The 19,598-nt window shown below is 43.3% G+C and overlaps 1 protein-coding gene across 1 annotated transcript; it reads left to right on the top strand.

The window, feature by feature from the left end:
• Positions 1 to 507: 507 nt before the first annotated feature.
• NIPSNAP2 (nipsnap homolog 2) lies at positions 508 to 16,875 on the top strand. Its single transcript, XM_058817824.1, has 10 exons — positions 508 to 623; positions 5,056 to 5,195; positions 6,612 to 6,657; positions 9,291 to 9,385; positions 11,228 to 11,298; positions 11,651 to 11,791; positions 12,179 to 12,210; positions 14,109 to 14,203; positions 14,978 to 15,061; positions 15,774 to 16,875. The coding sequence occupies exons 1-10, from the start codon at positions 538 to 540 to the stop codon at positions 15,836 to 15,838; spliced, it is 855 nt and encodes a 284-aa protein (XP_058673807.1). The 5' UTR covers positions 508 to 537; the 3' UTR covers positions 15,839 to 16,875.
• The last annotated feature ends 2,723 nt before the right edge of the window (positions 16,876 to 19,598 follow it).

The following is a 19,598-nucleotide window of genomic DNA, read 5'->3' on the forward strand; positions in this document are numbered from 1 at the left end:
CCCCAAATGCAGCTAGACCCCCCAAACCAGGCTAAATTTGACAGAGTTTTCCCAAACTGGGGCTGGGGTTCCTCTATGTCTGACTAGGTGTTCCTAAACCAGGGCAGGGTCCTCCTAAACCCGACTTGGTCCCCCCAAACCGAGGCTAGGGAACCCCAAAACTAGAGCTAGGTCCCCTATATCTGAGTAGCTGTCCCCAAAGCTGAGCAGGGTCCCCCTAAACCCGACTTCGGACCCCAAAACTAGAGCTCGGTCCCCTATATCTGAGTAGCGGTCCCCCAAAACCCACTTGGTTCGCCAAAACCTATACTGGGGGACCCCAAAACTAGAGCTAGGTCGCCTATATCTGAGTAGCGGTCCCCAAAGCTGAGCAGGGTCCCCCTAAACCCAACTTCGTCCCCCCGAAACCGAGCCCTGGGGGGCTGAGGGCCCGTGAGGGGGTCCCGGGGCCGGCAGGGCCGCGCATGCGCAGGCGGCGCTGCCCGCCAGGGGGCGTGGCCGCAGCCCCCGGCCCAGGAGGGAGGCGGCGGGAGCAAGATGGCGGCGCGAGTGCTGCTGCGGGGGAGCCTGGCGGGAGCGCCCGCCGTGCCGCGCCTGCAGCCCGGCGCCGGGCTGACCCTCAGGTGAGCCCTGAGGGGGCGAGGCGGGCGGGACGGGGCCGCCCGGGGGAAGCCGCACGCGGAGCCGGCGCCGCCCGAGCCACCCGGAGCCCCGCCGCGCAGAGCGTCCCCTTGCCAGGCTGGAAATGGCGCCCCGCTGGCGGGGCAGCGGCCGGGCCTGGGGCGGGGAGTGCGAGGAGGCGCCGGGGTGTCCCTCAAGGTCACGGGCCGCAAGGCCGGCCCCTTCCTTCCCTCCTCCCAGCCCGCCCCTGGCTGGGAGTGTGGCTGTGGCCGGGCCGGTGCCCGGGCTCGGGGGGCAGCGAGAGCCGTTCCTGCACCGCCGCCTCAGCCCTGCATGGACACCCCCGCATGGCACACACGGAACCGGGCACCCCGCGGCTCTCGGGCCGCCCTCCACACGTGAATTGCCGGCGTTTCGCTACCTGGATGCTCGCTGGCCCTCCGCGATCCCAACTCCTCCGAGCAACAGGGTGCACAGCCCGAAATCTGCGTTCCCCCGGGGCTGGGCTGCCTGGCTGCACATCCCGACATCTTCCTGCCACTCGTAGGATCCCCTTGGGACTCGCGGCTGGGGTTTCCACGTCCCCAGGGAGCTGGGATCTGCACCCCGGTACCAGGGCACACAGAGAGGCGCATCCCGCGAGTTTTGGGGTGTAAAGATTGGCATTTCTGTGTGCAGGGGTGACACACACAAAGTGGAGGAAGCAGGCACAGGGTGATGGAAACACGGGAATTCCCAAGCTGCGATGGCTCTACACAGTTTTTCCTCCCTTTCTTTAAACAGGGAAAGCTGCTGCTTCAACCTCAGAAAAGGCAAAACTAAAAGCATCCCTGCAAGCAGCTGTTCAGGGAATGTGTTTTGAAATTTTACCTGCCTGTTTTGGAGTTATTTTAGTTTGGAATAAACTTTGTTTAGACCACAGATTAAAAACTGTCAAAGATAGACAAGTTGTTTTTCTTACTCTTCCAGGCAGATTTGGATTTGTGCAAAATCTAAGTATTGACCTGGTGTGTCCCACCCTGGTTATATTTTGTGCTAAAGCAGGAGCTAAGTGTAAAGAAGTGATTTCCCTTACATTCTTAATTTAATCTAATCAAGTTATTCAGTGTTAGCCTCTGTGTTCAGAGCCCAACCTTTGCAGCAAGAAAGCAAAGCCCACAGTTAATATTTGCAGCTTGAGAACTTGCTGCCAAAGACAAGCTGATGCTCACAGCTGTTGGAAGACCTAAATTCAGTTCCTGTTCCTCCAGAGCTAATTTTGGGTACAGATTGCCCAAAAAACTGAACCAATGATCAGTCCAGGGCTTCTTGGTTCAGTGATATTTTAGGATATTGATTAAAAATCAGGCCCTTGAATCTCAGTTTGGGTGCAGTGAGCATCTGCTTTAATAAACTCAGCCTGTTATCTTAGTTCTGTGTGAGGTGTATATTTAGTTGTGATTTGTTAATCAGTGCTCATGAGGAGCTTTACAGCTGCTGGGGAGAAGATTTTCCATAAAAGTAAAATATTATTCATGACATTGTTTTGAAAATTAACCGTATCTCCAGTTTTAGGTGCAGTTGAACATTCAAATCATGAGATTCTCCTAATAGCAGAGAAATTTGCTTTTTTATCCCTGTAGCTCCAGTTTATTCCTGCTGCTGCTGAAGTTCACAAAAAAGCATCAGGATTATTTCTCTTCAAAGTTTGCTGCAAACAATGATCCTTGTGGATGAGTTTTCTAAATATTACTTTGCTAACTTTGTTTAATAAAGGGGAAGGAATGGTTTAAAATGAGAATTTACAGATATGAGTATTGCAGGAGTGGGCTTGACTTCAGCCTCCTGGAGCCAGTGAGGGCTTCACTTGAGAGAGCTTTTTAAAACAAAATTGAATTTCTTGAATTTCTGAGATGAGATTCACCCCTGTGCTCAGAGAAAGCTCCACTCCAGCAGCAGCCTTATCATGGAATGCCCTTCAAATGCCTGCCCTCAGGAATATCTGCTTGGCTTCCAGCACAGCCACATGTCTGTGTGTGTGTGCCCAGAGCAAGGGAGGCACCATTTTCAATAAACACACCAAGATTTAGACATTATTTCTTCCTGCTGAAGGTCATCTCAGCTGTGCTTGTTGTTTCTCTGCTGTGAAATACTTTCCCTCTCCTCCATCCTGCTCTCATGGGCAGAACCAGGTCATTATGTTCTTTTCTGACACTGGGATTAAAAGGTGGATTGTTGTAAAAAAATGGTTCTGTGTAACACAGGTGTGTCCAGGGGGATGTTTTCCCAAAGGAAATTGAGATTTTATTTCCTTTTTTTTTATTTTTCCTGGTAGAAAGCTTTGGGCTGGAGGTCCAGCTGTCTTCTGGATCCCCAAATCAGTAATTAAGGGTGAAAAGTTGACATCTGAGATAGGAAAAGGCTGAAATTTCCAGCTTAGAAGTAAATATATGTTGTAAACATATACCACATTTAATATTTTAGTATTTCAGGAGAAACTTGTGACAGAATTAATTTTCTTCACTGTGGCTACTATAAGTCTGTCAAAATAAGGCAAATGGAAGGAAGAGAAAGAAGCAAAACCATTTGAGCTTCTCAGACATTGTAGAGGATCAGTGAAATGCATCAGATCCCTTGTCCTGCTCATCTGGAAAAGAGGAATAATTCCTTTAACACATCACTTTAAACAGCAAAGTTATCTCTTGGTATGTGTGCTCTGATGTAAAGGAGGTGACACTATTCTGAAAGTGTACTTGGAGAAGCTGAATAAAGATTAGATAAGAAAAGAGAGTGAAAATTTTGTGTTTTGAGGCAAGGAAACGTGGATGTTGTGCAGAGAGCCTGGCTCTGTGTCCCTAAATGTTGCTGGAATCTGGAATTGAAATATTTCCTGGCTGGTTGTTTCCTACCACTCATCTTTTCCCCAAATTAGCCTTTCATGCTGTTTTTCCTCTTGAAAGACATTTCCCTTCCCCTTTTGTAGAGCTGTCTTTGAGCAGCACAGGAACATATGGCAGTTCCTTTCCCTTTTACACTCTGCACTTTTCCTTCTGCACCTTTTTTGCTCTTTTTCACTCCTGACTGTTTACACCAGGCCAGACCCAGCCCTGGGCAAAGACAGTGGGTTAAAAAGAGGAGAAATAGCAGCAGAAACAGACATTACACAGGGAATAACCATGGATAATGTGCATTTTGGGAATGGATTTGTAGAGAATTTTTAAAGTTTCACAGAATATTTTATATACATTAATTGTTACAGTGCAATGTTAATACCTTGTGTACGTCACACAGCAAATGATGAACAAAGCCATCCAAAAAGTTTTTTTCTTATCAAGAGAGAGGGGGAAATGTGGGAAATGGATTTGTAGAGAGTTCTCAGAGCCTGGCAAAAGGCTCACACAGTGAGTGCATCTTTGTGCAAACCTTGAGATAAGAAATGCTGACTTAGAAATGCCATAAAACAGAAGAGACACTGTTGAGAGAGAAATGGAACTAGAAACAAGTTTTAAAGGATGGCCTTGCAAATCAGACTGGATACTTTGGAGGAATAGAACTATAAAAGATGCACTGTAGTGGCACCCATGAGAGGTAATTTTAGATTATTGGCTTTAAGGCATTTACAGCATTGTGTGGCTAAAGCTGATAGGCCAAGCAATTTTTAATGTAATAATAATTTTATAATACTTATATGTAATTATAATTATAATGTAATTAAGCTTATAATGTATTGTGATTAAAAATATTTAGCTTCTGATTGTGGTAGTGTGAATTATAACATAGCATAATATTATAATATATTAATTATACATTTAATATAGTTAATTATAACATCATATTATAATATCTGTCTCACCCTTCACATGAGACAGAAAATTAAAAAAAAGGTTTAAAACATCTCTGGGTCAAAAAAGAGCATAATCCCACAGTGGATAACTATGGGATGATAATCTCGGTGAAATGGTAATCTCTAATGTCTAGTGAAATAATATAATTATGTCTAAATATATTATATTATATTATATTATATTATATTATATTATATTATATTATATTATATTATATTACTGTGATATAATTAATACATTATTGTATTATTAATTGATTATATTATGATAAAATATTGATAATTATAATTATAATAAATTCTATAATTATATTTTATTATATTGTCATATGTAATATATTAATTTTATATGATGATAATATAATATAATATAATATAATATAATATAATATAATATAATATAATATAATATAATATAATATAATATAGTGAAATTATCAATCTCAGTGTGGATGAGCCACCTTTGCCTTGCTGGTAGAGCCTGGCAGGGAGGTTTCAGCAGTGTGTGAGTGTCCCTTGTGCCATCACAGGTTCTGGTTGTGCTGTGCTCATTCCCATGCAGTGGCCTGGATTCCCTGCCTGCTGCTCAGGGCTGTGCTTGTTCCCTGCAGGGGTCTGGGCTCCTCAGCCCGCAGTGCCCGTGAGGACAGCTGGCTGAAATCCCTCTTTGTGCGCAAGGTGGACCCCAGGAAAGATGCCCACTCCAACCTCCTGGCCAAAAGAGAGACCAGCAGCCTGTACAAACTGCAGTGTGAGTGATGCCTCTGTGCTCCTGTCCCTGTCCCTGCCTGTACAAACTGCAGTGTGAGTGATGCCTCTGTGCTCCTGTCCCTGTCTGTACAAACTGCAGTGTGAGTGATGGCTCTGTGCTCCTGTCCCTGTCCCTGCCTGTACAAACTGCAGTGTGAGTGATGGCTCTGTGCACTGCACCTTGTCCCTGTCCCTATCACTCCTGTCCCTGTCCCTGTCTGTACAAACTGCAGTGTGAGTGATGCCTCTGTGCCCCCAGCCCCATTCCTGTCCCTGTCCCTGTCTGCACAAACTGCAGTGTGAGTGATGCCTCTGTGCTCCTGTCCCTGTCCCTGTGTCCCTGTCTGTACAAACTGCAGTGTGAGTGATGGCTCTGTGCTCCTGTCCCTGTCTGTACAAACTGCAGTGTGAGTGATGGCTCTGTGCTCCTGTCCCTGTCCCTGTCCCTGATGCACAAACTGCAGTGTGAGTGATGCCTCTGTGCTCCTGTCCCTGTCCCTGCGTCCCTGCCTGTACAAACTGCAGTGTGAGTGATGCCTCTGTGCTCCTGTCCCTGTCTCCCTGTCTGCACAAACTGCAGTGTGAGTGATGGCTCTGTGCACTGCACCTTGTCCCTGTCCCTATCACTCCTGTCCCTGTCCCTGTCTGTACAAACTGCAGTGTGAGTGATGGCTCTGTGCTCCTGTCCCTGTCTGTACAAACTGCAGTGTGAGTGATGCCTCTGTGCCCCCAGCCCCATTCCTGTCCCTGTCCCTGTCTGCACAAACTGCAGTGTGAGTGATGCCTCTGTGCTCCTGTCCCTGTCCCTGTGTCCCTGTCTGTACAAACTGCAGTGTGAGTGATGCCTCAGTGCACTGCATCCTGTCCCTGTCCCTATCACTCCTGTGAGTGATGGCTCTGTGCTCCTGTCCCTGCCTGCACAAACTGCAGTGTGAGTGATGGTTCAGTGCACTGCACCCTGTTCCTGTCCCTGTCCCTATCAGTCCTGTCCCTGTCCCTGTCTGTACAAACTGCAGTGTGAGTGATGGCTCTGTGCCCCCAGCCCCATTCCTGTCCCTGTCCCTGCCTGTACAAACTGCAGTGAGTGATGGCTCTGTGCTCCTGTCCCTGTCCCTGTGTCCCTGTCTGTACAAACTGCAGTGTGAGTGATGGCTCTGTGCTCCTGTCCCTGTCCCTGTCCCTGTCTGTACAAACTGCAGTGTGAGTGATGGTTCAGTGCACTGCACCCTGTCCCTGTCCCTATCACTCCTGTCCCTCCCTGCACAAACTGCAGTGTGAGTGATGGCTCTGTGCCCCCAGCCCCATTCCTGTCCCTGTCCCTGCCTGTACAAACTGCAGTGAGTGATGGCTCTGTGCTCACAGCACCTCTCCTCCCCCTGTCCCTGCCTGTCTCATGGCTCTCTTGCTGTTGTTGCAGTTCACAATGTCAAACCTGAATGTCTAGAGGCCTACAACAAGCTCTGGTAAGTGTGTGAGTTCTCTTTTCACCTTTTTGCCATGTTGATTTGGCAGATATCATAGTTATATTTGAATTATGTAGAGGGGAGGTGACAAAAAATCTGCTTTTTTAGGATTTGGTATTAAATGGAATCTATGAAAGAGCAAAATGTCCTGCACTCAGTTCACCCCACCTCTCTCTTGGCATTGCCATTTCCTGAGCTGTAGTTGAGGGTGATTCCTGTCCTGAGAGCTCTGGTGACATTTCCTGGAGCAGCTCCCCCCTACCCTGAGTGATGTTAAAGTTCTGATCCCTGCAGGGAGGGGTGGAGTTTTGGCATTCCCACTGCAGCTGGGGTTTGTGTGCACACTGGAAGGAAAGAGAGACCAGTGTTAAATAAAATTTTACCAATGTTAAACTCAGATGTTGAAACTCAGGGGTTGATTTCCTCTCGGCTCATTTTTATCCCTCTGCACAAATCCTGCTGCTGAGCTCAAGGAGTTCCAGAAACCCTTGGATGGGGTTTGTGCTTTGGGGTGATTCCCTGCAGAGGGAGCAGTACTGAGACAGCTTTCCCAAACAGCTACAGCTTTAGGAATTACTGACATTTTGCTTTAAGAATAAAACTGCAGAACTATTACTCCTTTCTGCCTCCACAATCCCCCCTCTGGAGCCCTGAAAGAACTGTGAGTTTAAATTTGGGGCTGAGCCTGGCAGCCAGCAGTGCTTTTCTCACTGCCAATACAAACATTCTCAGCACAATGACAATAGTGACAATAATGACACCTTCCTGCAACCAACTTTGAGGTGTGAGCACAGCAGCTGGGCTGCAGGGAGGGGAGGAAATCCCAGCTCCCAGTTCATGTCCTCAGCTCATCTCTCACCTCTGTGTTAGTCTGGATAACCCAGAACTGTTCTCCCTGCTGTAGAAGCATAAAAAGCCACTAGAATAACATTCAATCAAGGTATTTTTAGCTTTTTTTTTTTGTTTAAAAAATAGACACACACTAAAGGACAATTAGCATTCAGCCAGCTTGCTGTTTAAAAGCTGAATATAAACATGTCCAATGATGCAAGCCAGGGAATCACTTCTCTGCAGAATTTCATGAGCTGCCTGAATGTTGAGTGAGAGCAGAGATTTCTCTTTGCAAGGAAAGAGACAAACAGCAAAGAAAGAAACTGCTGACAGCAGTCAGATGAAATATCTGTGGTTGGATTGATTCTTTCTTTCCTGAGCAAATTGAAGCATTTCAGGCAAGGAGACAACTTGAATAAAGTAATAAACAAAATTAAGCCTCTCTGAACTTCCCTCCTGCCTCTTCCTAAAGAAAGAAAGAAAAGAACAGGTTACTTCTGTATCATATCAAAATGAGGATTAGTCATCATCATCATCAGGTATTCATAAATAATGTAATGAAGACAATTACAAGATTATTTCATGAATCACTGTGATTTAGGAGCTGAAAAATTAGAGACAGGGTTTTTTAAAAGATGTTCTGTGGGCATTTTTTTCTCTAATTTTCAACAATATATGGTAGAATTATGCAATATTTTCCCATTCCTCTTCAAAGCTGCCTTTCCAGGATCTCATTCTGCTTTGCAAAAAATGAACTATCCTCGAGAATATCCTTGGAGAGTCATTTTATCATATTATTTACACTGGCTAGTGAGAAAATGTCGAGCTACAAATTGGTAATGAGATTTGCTCAAGGTTGTCTGGAAAGTCAGTGGCAAAATCCAGAGGAAAACTCATCCCTAATGACTCCCACCCCAGCCCAGCCTACTTTTTATTCCTTGATACTGTGCAGAGACTCTGCCTGTGAGCCAAACTGAGGAAGAAGGGTAATTATTGAGGGAAAAATAGAAAAAAGGCAGAGTTCAACCAGACTAATTGACTTATTCATCAAGGCACAGTGCAGGGAAAGCTGTCTTGACTGAGTCAGCAATCAGCAAAACTTAATTTCCTCATGCTAATATGGGCCACTGCTAAAGTTTGAAAGAGTGTTAGGAATCCTGGGAAAAATCAGACAGAAATTGTGAGTTGGAGGCATTTTTAAGATTGTCCCACTGTTCATTAGAGGGTGAGTTGCCTCAAAGTAGGAGCACTTTCTGAAATCAAAAATCAATACTGTGAGCTACAGCCACTATTTAATTTATCAGATTATTTTTATTCATTCAGCTCAGCAGCTGTAACTGGTTTAGAAGAGTGTGCTTTCATATTTCTGACTTCTTCTGCCTTGAGGGAGGCTTTTCCTCAAGCAAAGAAAAGCTTTTCCTCAAACAAATCACCCATGGAGGCTGAGTTGTCACTGAGATATCCTGATACTTGTTTTCCTGATGTGTTGGATAACCTTTTAGATAGACATAATTGTTTACAAACACTTCATTTACTGCATCCAAAGATGCAGTAAATGTTATATATTATAGAAATGTTATAGATCTTTGTTATAAATTTCTCAAAAATGGTAACACTCACCTTAATTCTCCATGGGGGTGCAGCCACCTTCCCCCTGCATAACAGAATTTGCTATTTCAGCTTTCCCCTCTGCAAAATAAACCTTGTGAATGTTCCTAGCATGATGCTGTGTTATACATTGATCAAGTGTGGCCTCCCTGAAGGCAATGCAACCCAGTGTCTGTGTGTTCCTTGTTTTCAAGTCAAGAGGTGCTGCCAAAGATTCATGAAGAAAAACACTACCCTTGTGCTCTGGTGGGGACTTGGAACACGTGGTACGGAGAGCAGGATCAGGCTGGTAGGAGATAGAAGTACAATGTACACCCGTGTGCTTGGCAGGTTTTCTTCTTTTGAAATCATCTCCCCTGTGTGCACTGAGGGGGTTTGTGCATCACTCCTCAGCTGTCTTAAATAAATGTGCACTGCTTGCTTTTTGTGCTGGTTGGACAGCAGAGCATTCATCCCTTCAAAATCCCTTCAGTTTTGTCTCGTTGTTGGTGTGTTTTCATGTTTTCCAGGTGGTGATGGTTGGTAAAATGAAGATGTTTTGGGGATATATTTGTAAAATACACTGAATATTTATGGGTGACTCTTGCAAAGGCAGAGTTTGTCCCTCCTTGGGCACTGTAAAAGCTTTGCTCAGCCTTTCAGGCTGTATGATAATAATAAATTTCAAATCATTCCAACCCTTCTGCATTGTAAACTTCGCATTAAACTTTACTGGGGGAAAATAAAAATCTTTCTGTTCATGTTCATACAAGGATACTGCCTAACTATGAAAACAAACTGGAGCTAGACATGGCTGAAGAGCTGCTACAGAGGTAACTCCAAAGAGCCCAGTGCAGAGAGAAAACCTGAAAAATGCCCTGGGAATTGGAAGGAATGAGAAGCCACAGATCCAAACCCATAGAGGTTCTGTGAGAGGCTCAGTGCTGGGGCTTCCTAATTAAAAAATCAACTCCTGCACACAGCAATTCTCCCTGCAGTGCCAGCATATTGCAGTATTGACACTGAACAAATGCAGGGAATTAACAGCAGATGAACCAAACAATGTCTGAGAGCAACCCTGGAAGTTGAAGGGGAGTTGGGGAATGAGGACAATTGAAATGGGAATTCCTCAGGCAAGTCCCAGTGGCTGCTTTTGGAACAGATGAACACAGGCTGGGTCTGTCACTGCATCCCCAGCCTGCCTTGGAAATGTTCTTGCAGCTATGGAATAAAGCAGATTGTGGGGTTGGAATTGTTAGCATATTGTTTACACTGGCTAGTGAGAAAATATCAACATAATGAGATAATTAACAATAATAATGAATTATTAGTGATCAGTGCTGGGTTAATATCAGGTGGAGCCATCAAATCTGCCCTGGGGGTGAGGCAGCAGGAGGAGAAATCTGCTCTCCATCAGCCTGTGGAAAACTCACAGAGCTGCTTCAGAGGGCAGGAAATAAGTTTTATTTTTCTGTGAGGTGAAATTATTGCCTTTCTATACTAAATGCTTGTAAATACATCTTTCTGTGATTTATTAAAGGGCTTTATTCTGATTTATTAAAGAGGGAATGCTTTGAAAAAAATTTGGATACAACCATAGATACTGGGATTGTTTTTATAGGGGAAATCCCAGCAAATATTCAGTTTTCTTCTGCTTTTATTCATGTTGAGCTCAGAAATAACGTTTGCATCATTTTTCATGTCCTACAGAAAGTGTCTTGCTTGTGTGCTGGAGTAGTTTACTGAACTGAAAATCTGCCCCTCTGCTGCTCTTAGATGAAATTGGTACAAAGCAATTTTTGGAACTAAGTCATCCTCTTGAGCTGAATCTTAATTTCAATAACAGTCATGACAAGTCATCACATCTTACTAGCATGGCAACAAAAAGTCCTTTCAGAAATTCCGCTGTTACCCTCAGAGTGAATTGTAAAATTTTCCAAGAGAATCCCTTTCAAAAAGGAGATGATTCCATTATCCCTAAAATAATCCAATGTGATTTTCATTAATGAAAATCTATTTTCAAACCTGCTGCTTGGTTTCTATTTCTGTGTCGTTTTATAGTGTGAAGAATATTCTATAGTGTGATTTTTCCATGAGATTTACCACTGGTCTGGGACATGCCTGAAAAAAAGTGAAATTTTCTCTGTTTCAGTTCATTTGTGGAGATATGAGGGAGGTTACCCAGCTCTCAATGAGGTCATGAGCAAACTTCGTCAAAATAAGGTAAAAAATACTGATTTTGTTACTCAGAAAAGAACAAAGAACAAGGAGAGCAAATTAAAAAATGCAGGTTTAGATACCAAAGTGTCTCCTCCCTTCCTGTACAAGCCCAGAAAGCTCTTGGAGAAAGGATTTATTGTCACATTAATGTTTCATTCCTGATTATTTCCCCTATAAATTCTTGGAATTCTGGAATTCTCAGATTCACCAGAGAGAATTCAGATTCCTTTCAGGATTTCACTGTCCCACAACCCTGACAGCATTAAAAAAAAAAAAAAAAACATTTTAAGGCAGATGTGGTGTCCTGCTGTTTGTTGTTGCAGAATTTGCCCCATTTTGCCCCATTATTTTTTAGGAATTCACAGAATTCCGGAAGGAGAGGGGTAACATGCTCCTGTCCCGTAAGAACCAGCTCCTGCTGGAGTTCAGCTTCTGGAATGAACCTGTTCCCAGAGATGGCCCTAATATTTATGAACTGAGGTCCTACCAACTCAGAGTAAGTCCAGATTTGATTTCTTTCTGTTTTTTGAAGTTTTGTGCTGTCCTAAAACCTTTGGGAGGTTTTTATGGCAAGCAGAGCTTATCTGAAAAATCTGATTTTTATCTGGGGTGGTTTCTGAGTCAGGGCTGCTCTCAGTGTGGGGTCTGAGGTGAAGGCAGGCTCCAACAAGATCCTGATCTGAAACCCTGTGCTTGCTTTGAGGGATGCTTCAGAGATGACTAAGAAGTGGTAAACAGAGCAATTAAAGATTATTTAAATATTCTTATCACTCCCTGGAAGGGATTGTGTCAATACAGGGTGGTTTCCATACAGAAATGGTGTGAAAATTGTATAATATTTTGTTTTAAATTCTAGTTTTAACAGTGGGTTTTGTTTCTGCAGCCTGGAACAATGATTGAATGGGGCAATTACTGGTAAGTGTTAATTAATTAAGGTAAGTGTTGCCTTCAGCCCTGGGATGCTCCTGGTTGGAAAAAGCAGGACAGGAGGTGCCAGGGTGGCACCAAAGCCACCAAACCCCAGTCCAGGGCCCTGCTCAGACAGTCCTGTGACCCTCTGAGGGAAAAAAAGCAATTTTGTGCACAAACAACCCTCTGTGGTTTGGCTTTGCTTCCCAAAACCCTTTTAGCTTGCTACAAAAACCTGGAATTTCAGCAGAAAGCTGCTTGGGAAGAGTGGCACTTCTGGGAAGCTTGGTTCATCTTTCCCAAAGCACTTCCAGCTGAAATCTTGGCTCTTTAAGCTTTCAAAGTCAAGTTATTTATTGATAAGGTGCTGAGCAGCACATTTGTATTTTGATATATGGGTTAGAAGTATTTGAGACAGTTTTCTATTGATTTCATGCTTGTGGGTTTGTCTTATTTATAACCAGTGTATTATTTCAATTCACACTCACATTTTTAACCAGTGTAAGCTTATTTCAATTTACATTCCCTGTTCTAGTGGTTGATAGTTAAACAATTTGAAATATTTTCAATTATTTGGACAAAAGTGAGGACTTAGATCTTCAGACTTGTCATTAATATAATTTTTTCAATTACAATCAATTGAAAAAAATTAATTTAGAATTTTTTTAATAAAATAGGCACATCTCTACTGGTAGAAAATCTGTTTTATAACATAAAACAAGAGGAATATTTATCTTAATTTATGCAAAGATCTGCATGGATAAAAGGTTGTATTCCACTACCACAAAATCTGTGGAAAATTAATGTGGCAAAGCTGACATGACTAAAACTTTGAGATTTAGTAATAAAACCTTCTATAAAAGTTAACTGGTTAACTATAAAGGTTAACTGCTGGGTTTAACTGTCCCAGCAATTCTCTTTATCCTGAATTTGGTTGAAAAAATGAGTAAGACAAAATTTAGTGAAATGTAGCCTTCAATTTTAATGCATCCTAAAAAGACACAGAGGTAAATCTTGATTATTTGGTGCTGAAATTGAGTATGCTGCAGTGCACAGCAGATGTAGTTTAACATTCCAGCTTCTCTTCAAGTCTGTTTTTTTTCCTATTTTACAATGGTTTTTCCCCATTTTCCAATGGTTTCCCCCCATTTTACCTGATGTTCCAAAAATTATCTTTATCCTGACTTTGGTTGAAAGATGATGAATACAAAATTTAGTGAAAATGTAGCCTCCAATTTTAATTTTACTTAGTGCTGAAAAGGAGCATGCTGCAGCTTTTCTCTCACTTTTAATTGCTGAAATGCACAGCAAATGCAATTTAACATTCCAGCTTCCCATCCAGTCTGTTTTTTTCCCCATTTTCCAATGGTTTTTCCCCAATTTCCTGATGTCCCAACAATTATCTTTATCCTAACTTTGGTTGAAAAAATGATTAATACAAAATTTAGTGAAATGTGGCCTCCAATTTTAATGCATCCTAACAAGACACAGAGGTAAATCTTAATTACTTGGTGCTGAAAACGAGCATGCTGCAGTGCACAGCAAATGCAGTTTAACATTCCAGCTTCTCTTCAAGTCTGTTTTTTTCCTATTTTCCAATGTTTTTTCCCCATTTTCCAATGGTTTTCCCCCATTTTCCCTGATATCCCAACAATTATCTTTATCCTGACTTTGATTGAACAATGATGAATACAAAATTTAGTGAAAATGTAGCCTCCAATTTTAATTTTACTTAGTGCTGAAAACGAGCATGCTGCAGCTTTTTTCTCACTTTTAATTGCTGAAATGCACAGCAAAATCAGTTTAACATTCCAGCTTCCCATCCAGTCTGGTTTTTTCCCATTTTTCCGTGTTTTTACCCATTTTCCCTGATTTTTCCCCATTTTCTCTTTACTCCTCTGCAGGGCCCGAGCCATTCGGTTCAGACAGGACAACAATGAAGCAGTTGGGGGATTTTTCTCCCAGATTGGACAGCTCTACATGGTCCATCACCTCTGGGGTAAATTCCTCTTTCTGCTTTCTTCTCCCACTCAGCCAACCCCAATCACTTTGCCCAGGAGTTTAGTTTTATAAAATTTTTACAAATAGTTTTACAAAAGGCAAAGGAAATGTCTTAAAAGTTGGGGTTTAATTTTTTTTTTTTTAATTTCCCATTTTTAAAATTTTTTAATTTGATGATTTTTAAATATTTTTTGTGTAGATAAATTTATTCTTCACCAAGCAAGAAATGAATATTTCCTGTTTATTCTGTTTTTTCCCCACTTTCTGCTGTCCCTTTCTCATTAGGAGCTCAGTGTTTGCTCTCAGTCCCACAGCCATGACCCTGCTGTCCCAGCTCATGCTGAAATCAGTTTTTTTACAGTTTCATTTCAAACCTCACATTCACCACACCTGCAGAAAGGAAAATCAGGCATTTATTTCCACTCCTGCATGGAGCTGTTTTGCCTCTCTCTGTACATTCATATTCATAAACACCTTAGGATTGGTTCAACTTGAAAAACAATTATTTGTTAGAAATAATTCAGGTATTTTTTCTTATCCCAACAATCCAGAATTTTAGATTTCAGCAATCTGGCAGCCCTCATGTAGAGCTGTGCCCCTGCTTTATCTTACCTGTGCCCAGGTATTTTCTGTCTTCCCCAGCTCCTCCTTTTTGAGCTTTTCCTCCTGATTTTTTTTCCTTCCTGCTTTTCCCAATTCCTCCTTGGAATTCTTTTAAGGAATCTCTTCCTGTTCAGGAGGGAAAGGAATCACTTTTTGCTTGTTTTCCCAGCTTACAAAGACCTGCAAACCAGGGAAGATATAAGGAATGCAGCGTGGCATAAACCTGGCTGGGATGAACTGGTTTATTACACAGGTAACCCATTAACTTCTCTGGAATGCTGGGGGCAGACTTTGGGCTTTGTGCCACCCTCTCAGCTCCTCAGCACATCCCACTGGCAGGAAAAGTTTTGTATCTCAGGGGGAAATTTGTTTCTGTGTCAGTTTTTAGTCTGTAAAGGAGCAGAGGGACATTGCACTGAGCTGTAAAGTGAATTTTGCAGCTGGTTGTACATGGAAAAGTTGCCCAAGTGCTAAAAAATTGCTGCATTAATACTGAATTTTTATAGCGGCATTTTTGTGGAATGTGAGAGAACAGATTTATGTAAATGCTTGTCCAAAGATTTAAGGAGCCAGGAGTGAAATTTACCTTGATGTTAAATGATTACTTCTGATATTTAATGAAATACAGGAGCCTTGTTAAATGCATTGCTGGGAAAGGGGAATTTAGACTTTGGAACAAAGAGCCAGGAGATCTTTGAGATCAAAGAAAGCTGTCACAGCAGAACTCCCAGAATGTGCCAAGCATGTCAGATTTGGGCTCCACAGGGCACATTTCAAAGGAAGTTACACCACAAAAATGTAGGATCACTTCCATTTTGGTGGAAAAAATGGAAATATTTGTCTTCAAATGAGCAGAGAGATGATATTAAAATCATTTTTTCCCACAACCACCGTGCTAGAGGGATGATTACTGAATGTGCTGAACTTTTGTCAGTGAAATTCAAACCTCTCTCCATTTTTTTCAGTGCCCCTTATTCAGGAGATGGAGTCCAGAATCATGATACCCTTGAAGATTTCTCCACTTCAGTAAAGTCACTGATTTTCTTGTGCCTACATAGATGAAGTGACAAGTATTTGTCTTAATTTATGGTATACACTGTATATCATAGTCTGAAATATAAAAGTACTGTATTGAGCTTATAAAAGAGACCTCTTTTCTTCAGAACCCACCACCTTCTGCTCTTAGGGGAAAAAAAAAAACAACAACAAGACTGTGATTAAAAGGTTGGTGAATTGAAAACAAGTGCAGATCTGTGGGCCAGGTCCCCAGGGAACGTGTGACCTACAGGAATTGAAATCTCCTGCTCCACAGGCAGTGCCCAGAGCTCAGGAGCAGCGTTGCTGTGAGCATTTAATGACTGCAGCTCTCCACAACAAACGTGGCAGTGAAATGAGAGGCTCTGGAGAAATGAGAATTTCATTTCAAGTTGTGAAAGCAGCAGCTCTGGGGTTGCTGTGAAATCACCCCAGGCTGGTGGAGCAGGCCTGAAATGAGCAAATCTCCATTTGCAAGCAGGCTGGCAGTCATTAATTTGGGACAGTGCTGTGTGGCAGGGGATGGGCTGGGCACAGAAGGGGCATTGCAGGGTCTCTGAGCACACATCTGTGTGCAGCCTCCCCCTGCAATGGATCCCAGGCAGGGTGAGCCACACTTCCCCCACAGACACTGCCTGAACACCCTGCAGGGAATCAACCCACCCCAAAGCATTTCCCTCCCCAAACAGCTCCAAACTCTGGGAAAAGGGGTTGAATTTAATAAGCAGAGCTGGTTCAGCCTCACAGGGGGGCTGGGTTGGTGTGTGAAGCTGGGCTTGGCATTTCTGTGTCCCATGGTGTCCAGTTCTGTTTTGGTTTCACTTTTAGGCTAGAATGTATCCACACTTTTTGGTGTCTGCAACGATGTGAACATCCTGTAAGTGACAATAATATTCTCTCTCTCTCTCTCAAGTGGCTCCAAGAATCAGTGTAACATACTGAATGTACAAATCAGTTCTGAATGTCCAGTTTGTACATTTCAAGAAGTTTTCAGGAAGACCATATCAGTCAATAAAAACCTTTTAATTTTCACTTTTTGCTGGATTCTCCTATGTATTGCATCACTTGTGTTTTTTCTCCTCTTGCAGTGTTTAGTATGGAAAACTGAGAATATTTCAGCTTCATTAACCAATATCACTTCTCTGGATTGGGGACAGCATTTCCCATTTTCTGCTCTCCTTCTCCAAAGTGAATTTACAATTTCTCCATCACATCCCATTCTGCTGAGTGTTCTGTGAAGATAAATACAAACCACTTTTCCTTTTGATTTTTCTCCACAAATGATTCTTCATTTTTCAGGTGTGGTTTCTTTCCTACTTGCACTGGTGCCTCCCCTTGAGTTTCCCCTTGAACAAAGTCAATATTTGATCTGGTTCTTGCCTGGTTTTATATTTTCCTCCTGTTGCCAAGTGATGATGGGGTTTTACTGAGGCACATTCTGTGCTGGATCAGCTTGAAGTTTCTCAGTGGGCCAAGGAAATCATTTGAGCTGATCCTCCTTGTAAGTCAGCCCTGAGCACTGATATCCCCTGGGGATACCATTTTATCTGATTTTTGGGGCTACTCTGCAGCTGCAGAAGGAAAAAGGGGATGCCAATATCACCTTCCAGTCCTTTTATCTCTCCCAGATTTCTTTTCCCTGGAGAATTGTCCTTGTAACTCCCACCCAGCAAACTCAGCCAGAAACAAGCAGCAAAAAAGTTTTGGAGCCACAGGATTTTTTGTGTTCTGATGCACTCCACGTTTCATACCTTCACCAGGAATTCAGTGCTGCCTGGCACGGCTCTTGTTGTCCAAAGACCACAAAGTTTTGCCTGGATAAGGAACCAGAGGAGTAACTGGGTGTCCTGTAGGGTGAAATCAGAGACTGCAGGTCCCTCACCCACTGCCAGGATCTGAATTCCCCCTGGAATTGTGAATTCCCCAGCCCTGATGTGTCATGGATGAGCCTCCCCTCATTCTGAGCTTCCTGCTCTGCTGTGGCTGCCCTCAGGGACAGAAAAAACAGATAAAACTGATAAAACTCCTTGTTTTACCTGCAGCTAAAGCAGTTCCTGCTATTTTCCTTACAGATAACAGTGTTAGCTCCAATGGAAATGGGCAATGCCAATCTTTCCTTGGCTTCTCTTTGCCTGAGCTGGGTTTTCCCTGGTTCTGTGAACTCTGTTGGGATTTTCCCTCTTGATTCCATGGCTGAGTTCAAGTTTTGGAGCTGTTCTTTCAGATGAGTTATAACCTTTCCTTTCCTCCCTGATTCAGCTGTTGGTTGTGTTTCATCAAATCCTGCATATTCTCCTAGGAAACAATGGAAGGACAAGTTGGAAATACAGATATTTTCTGGTAAAATGAAGGAAAATCTCTCTCTGCTGTCTTGATTTCAGTAGGTGAGCAATCCCTCAGCATTTCTCACAGAACTATCCCTCAGCATCTCTTACAGCACAGCTGCTGCAGTTCAGAGCTGAAATCACTTCCCAAAGGTTGAAAAGTGGGGACAGTGCTTGGAAAAGCTTCTGGCAAATCTCAACTCTTATTCCACTGCAATGACACAATTAAAACTCAGGTTTAATTGTCCTGGAGAAGGCTGCAGACTGTCCCTCGTGCAAATACATAATTTAAAGCAATTCTGCCTCATTGAATAATCACATTAAAAGCTTTTTTACAAAGGTTGATGGTCAGAAGACCCACCTGGAGCCCTGCTCCTGCCTGTGTGCCCTGTGCTGCTCCCCAGACTTTGCCCCTCTGTGCTGGGATGTGTCCAGGCAAATCTGTGACACTGAAACTTTGCCTCCCCCTGCTCTATTCCCTGCTGGGAATTTTCCACTATTTCACAGACAAAACAGCTGAGCCTCTCCTGAGCTCAGCAATGCTCCTGCTGCCTCCTGGGCTAGAGGTCAGCCTCCAGTGAAAGGGGAGGGGGGCATTTTGGTGTTTTTTCCAAGGCAGTGTGACCTAAAGAGCTGTTGTGAAATCCCTGGCACTGCCCCACGTTTCCATAGAGCCCCGAGTGGCAGCAGCTCCTGCTGTGAATGTTAAACTTCATTTCCAGGGCTCTGTCTGAGCCCTGAGCCATGCCCCAGTGCCCTCCAGCTGATCAGCTCCATGGCAGACTTATTTCCTTTTTATTTCCTTATTTATTTTCCTTTTTATTTCCTTATTTATTTGCTGGTTTTAATTCCATAAAAAACAGCAAATAAACTCCTTCACTTCCTAACTGTGGGACTGCACAAGGGAAAAGTGGGAGCAGAAACTCCTCAGATGTGCCCTGCTGGTGCAGCCCTGCCTGAACAGAGGCAGGATTGTCCAGGAGCTGCCCTGGGAGCTGGCTGGGATTTCCCTCAGGAAGGATTTCCATCTTCAACACTCCCAGAAGTTGTGGGCGGCACTGCCAGCATTGTCTGCTTGGCTTTTGTGGGGTTTGCTGAAGCCTCTGCAGATTCTTTGGGCTCTTACATGACTGCCTTGCTCCAAAACCATCCCAAGTCTGGTTCTGGATTTGTTTTCTTTTAACCCTTCTACTTCTCTGCTGTTTAAATGCTGTTGTAACCTCAAGCCAAAAAGATTTTTCAGCATCTCTGAGAGCTGCAGCCCTCACCCTGGGCTGGGGTGACTCCTCTGTCCCCATCTCCTCACAGAATGAACAGAACCAGTGTTTGCTTTAATTGCTGCTGCTTTAATGACTGGACAGCAGCTGTCTCATGGTTTAATCATCATAACTTAAAGAAATTCAGTGCTAATTGTGAAAAGCAGTGATTATT

The sequence above is a fragment of the Ammospiza caudacuta genome, chromosome 20 (genome assembly GCF_027887145.1).
Source record: "Ammospiza caudacuta isolate bAmmCau1 chromosome 20, bAmmCau1.pri, whole genome shotgun sequence".
NCBI lineage: Eukaryota > Metazoa > Chordata > Aves > Passeriformes > Passerellidae > Ammospiza > Ammospiza caudacuta.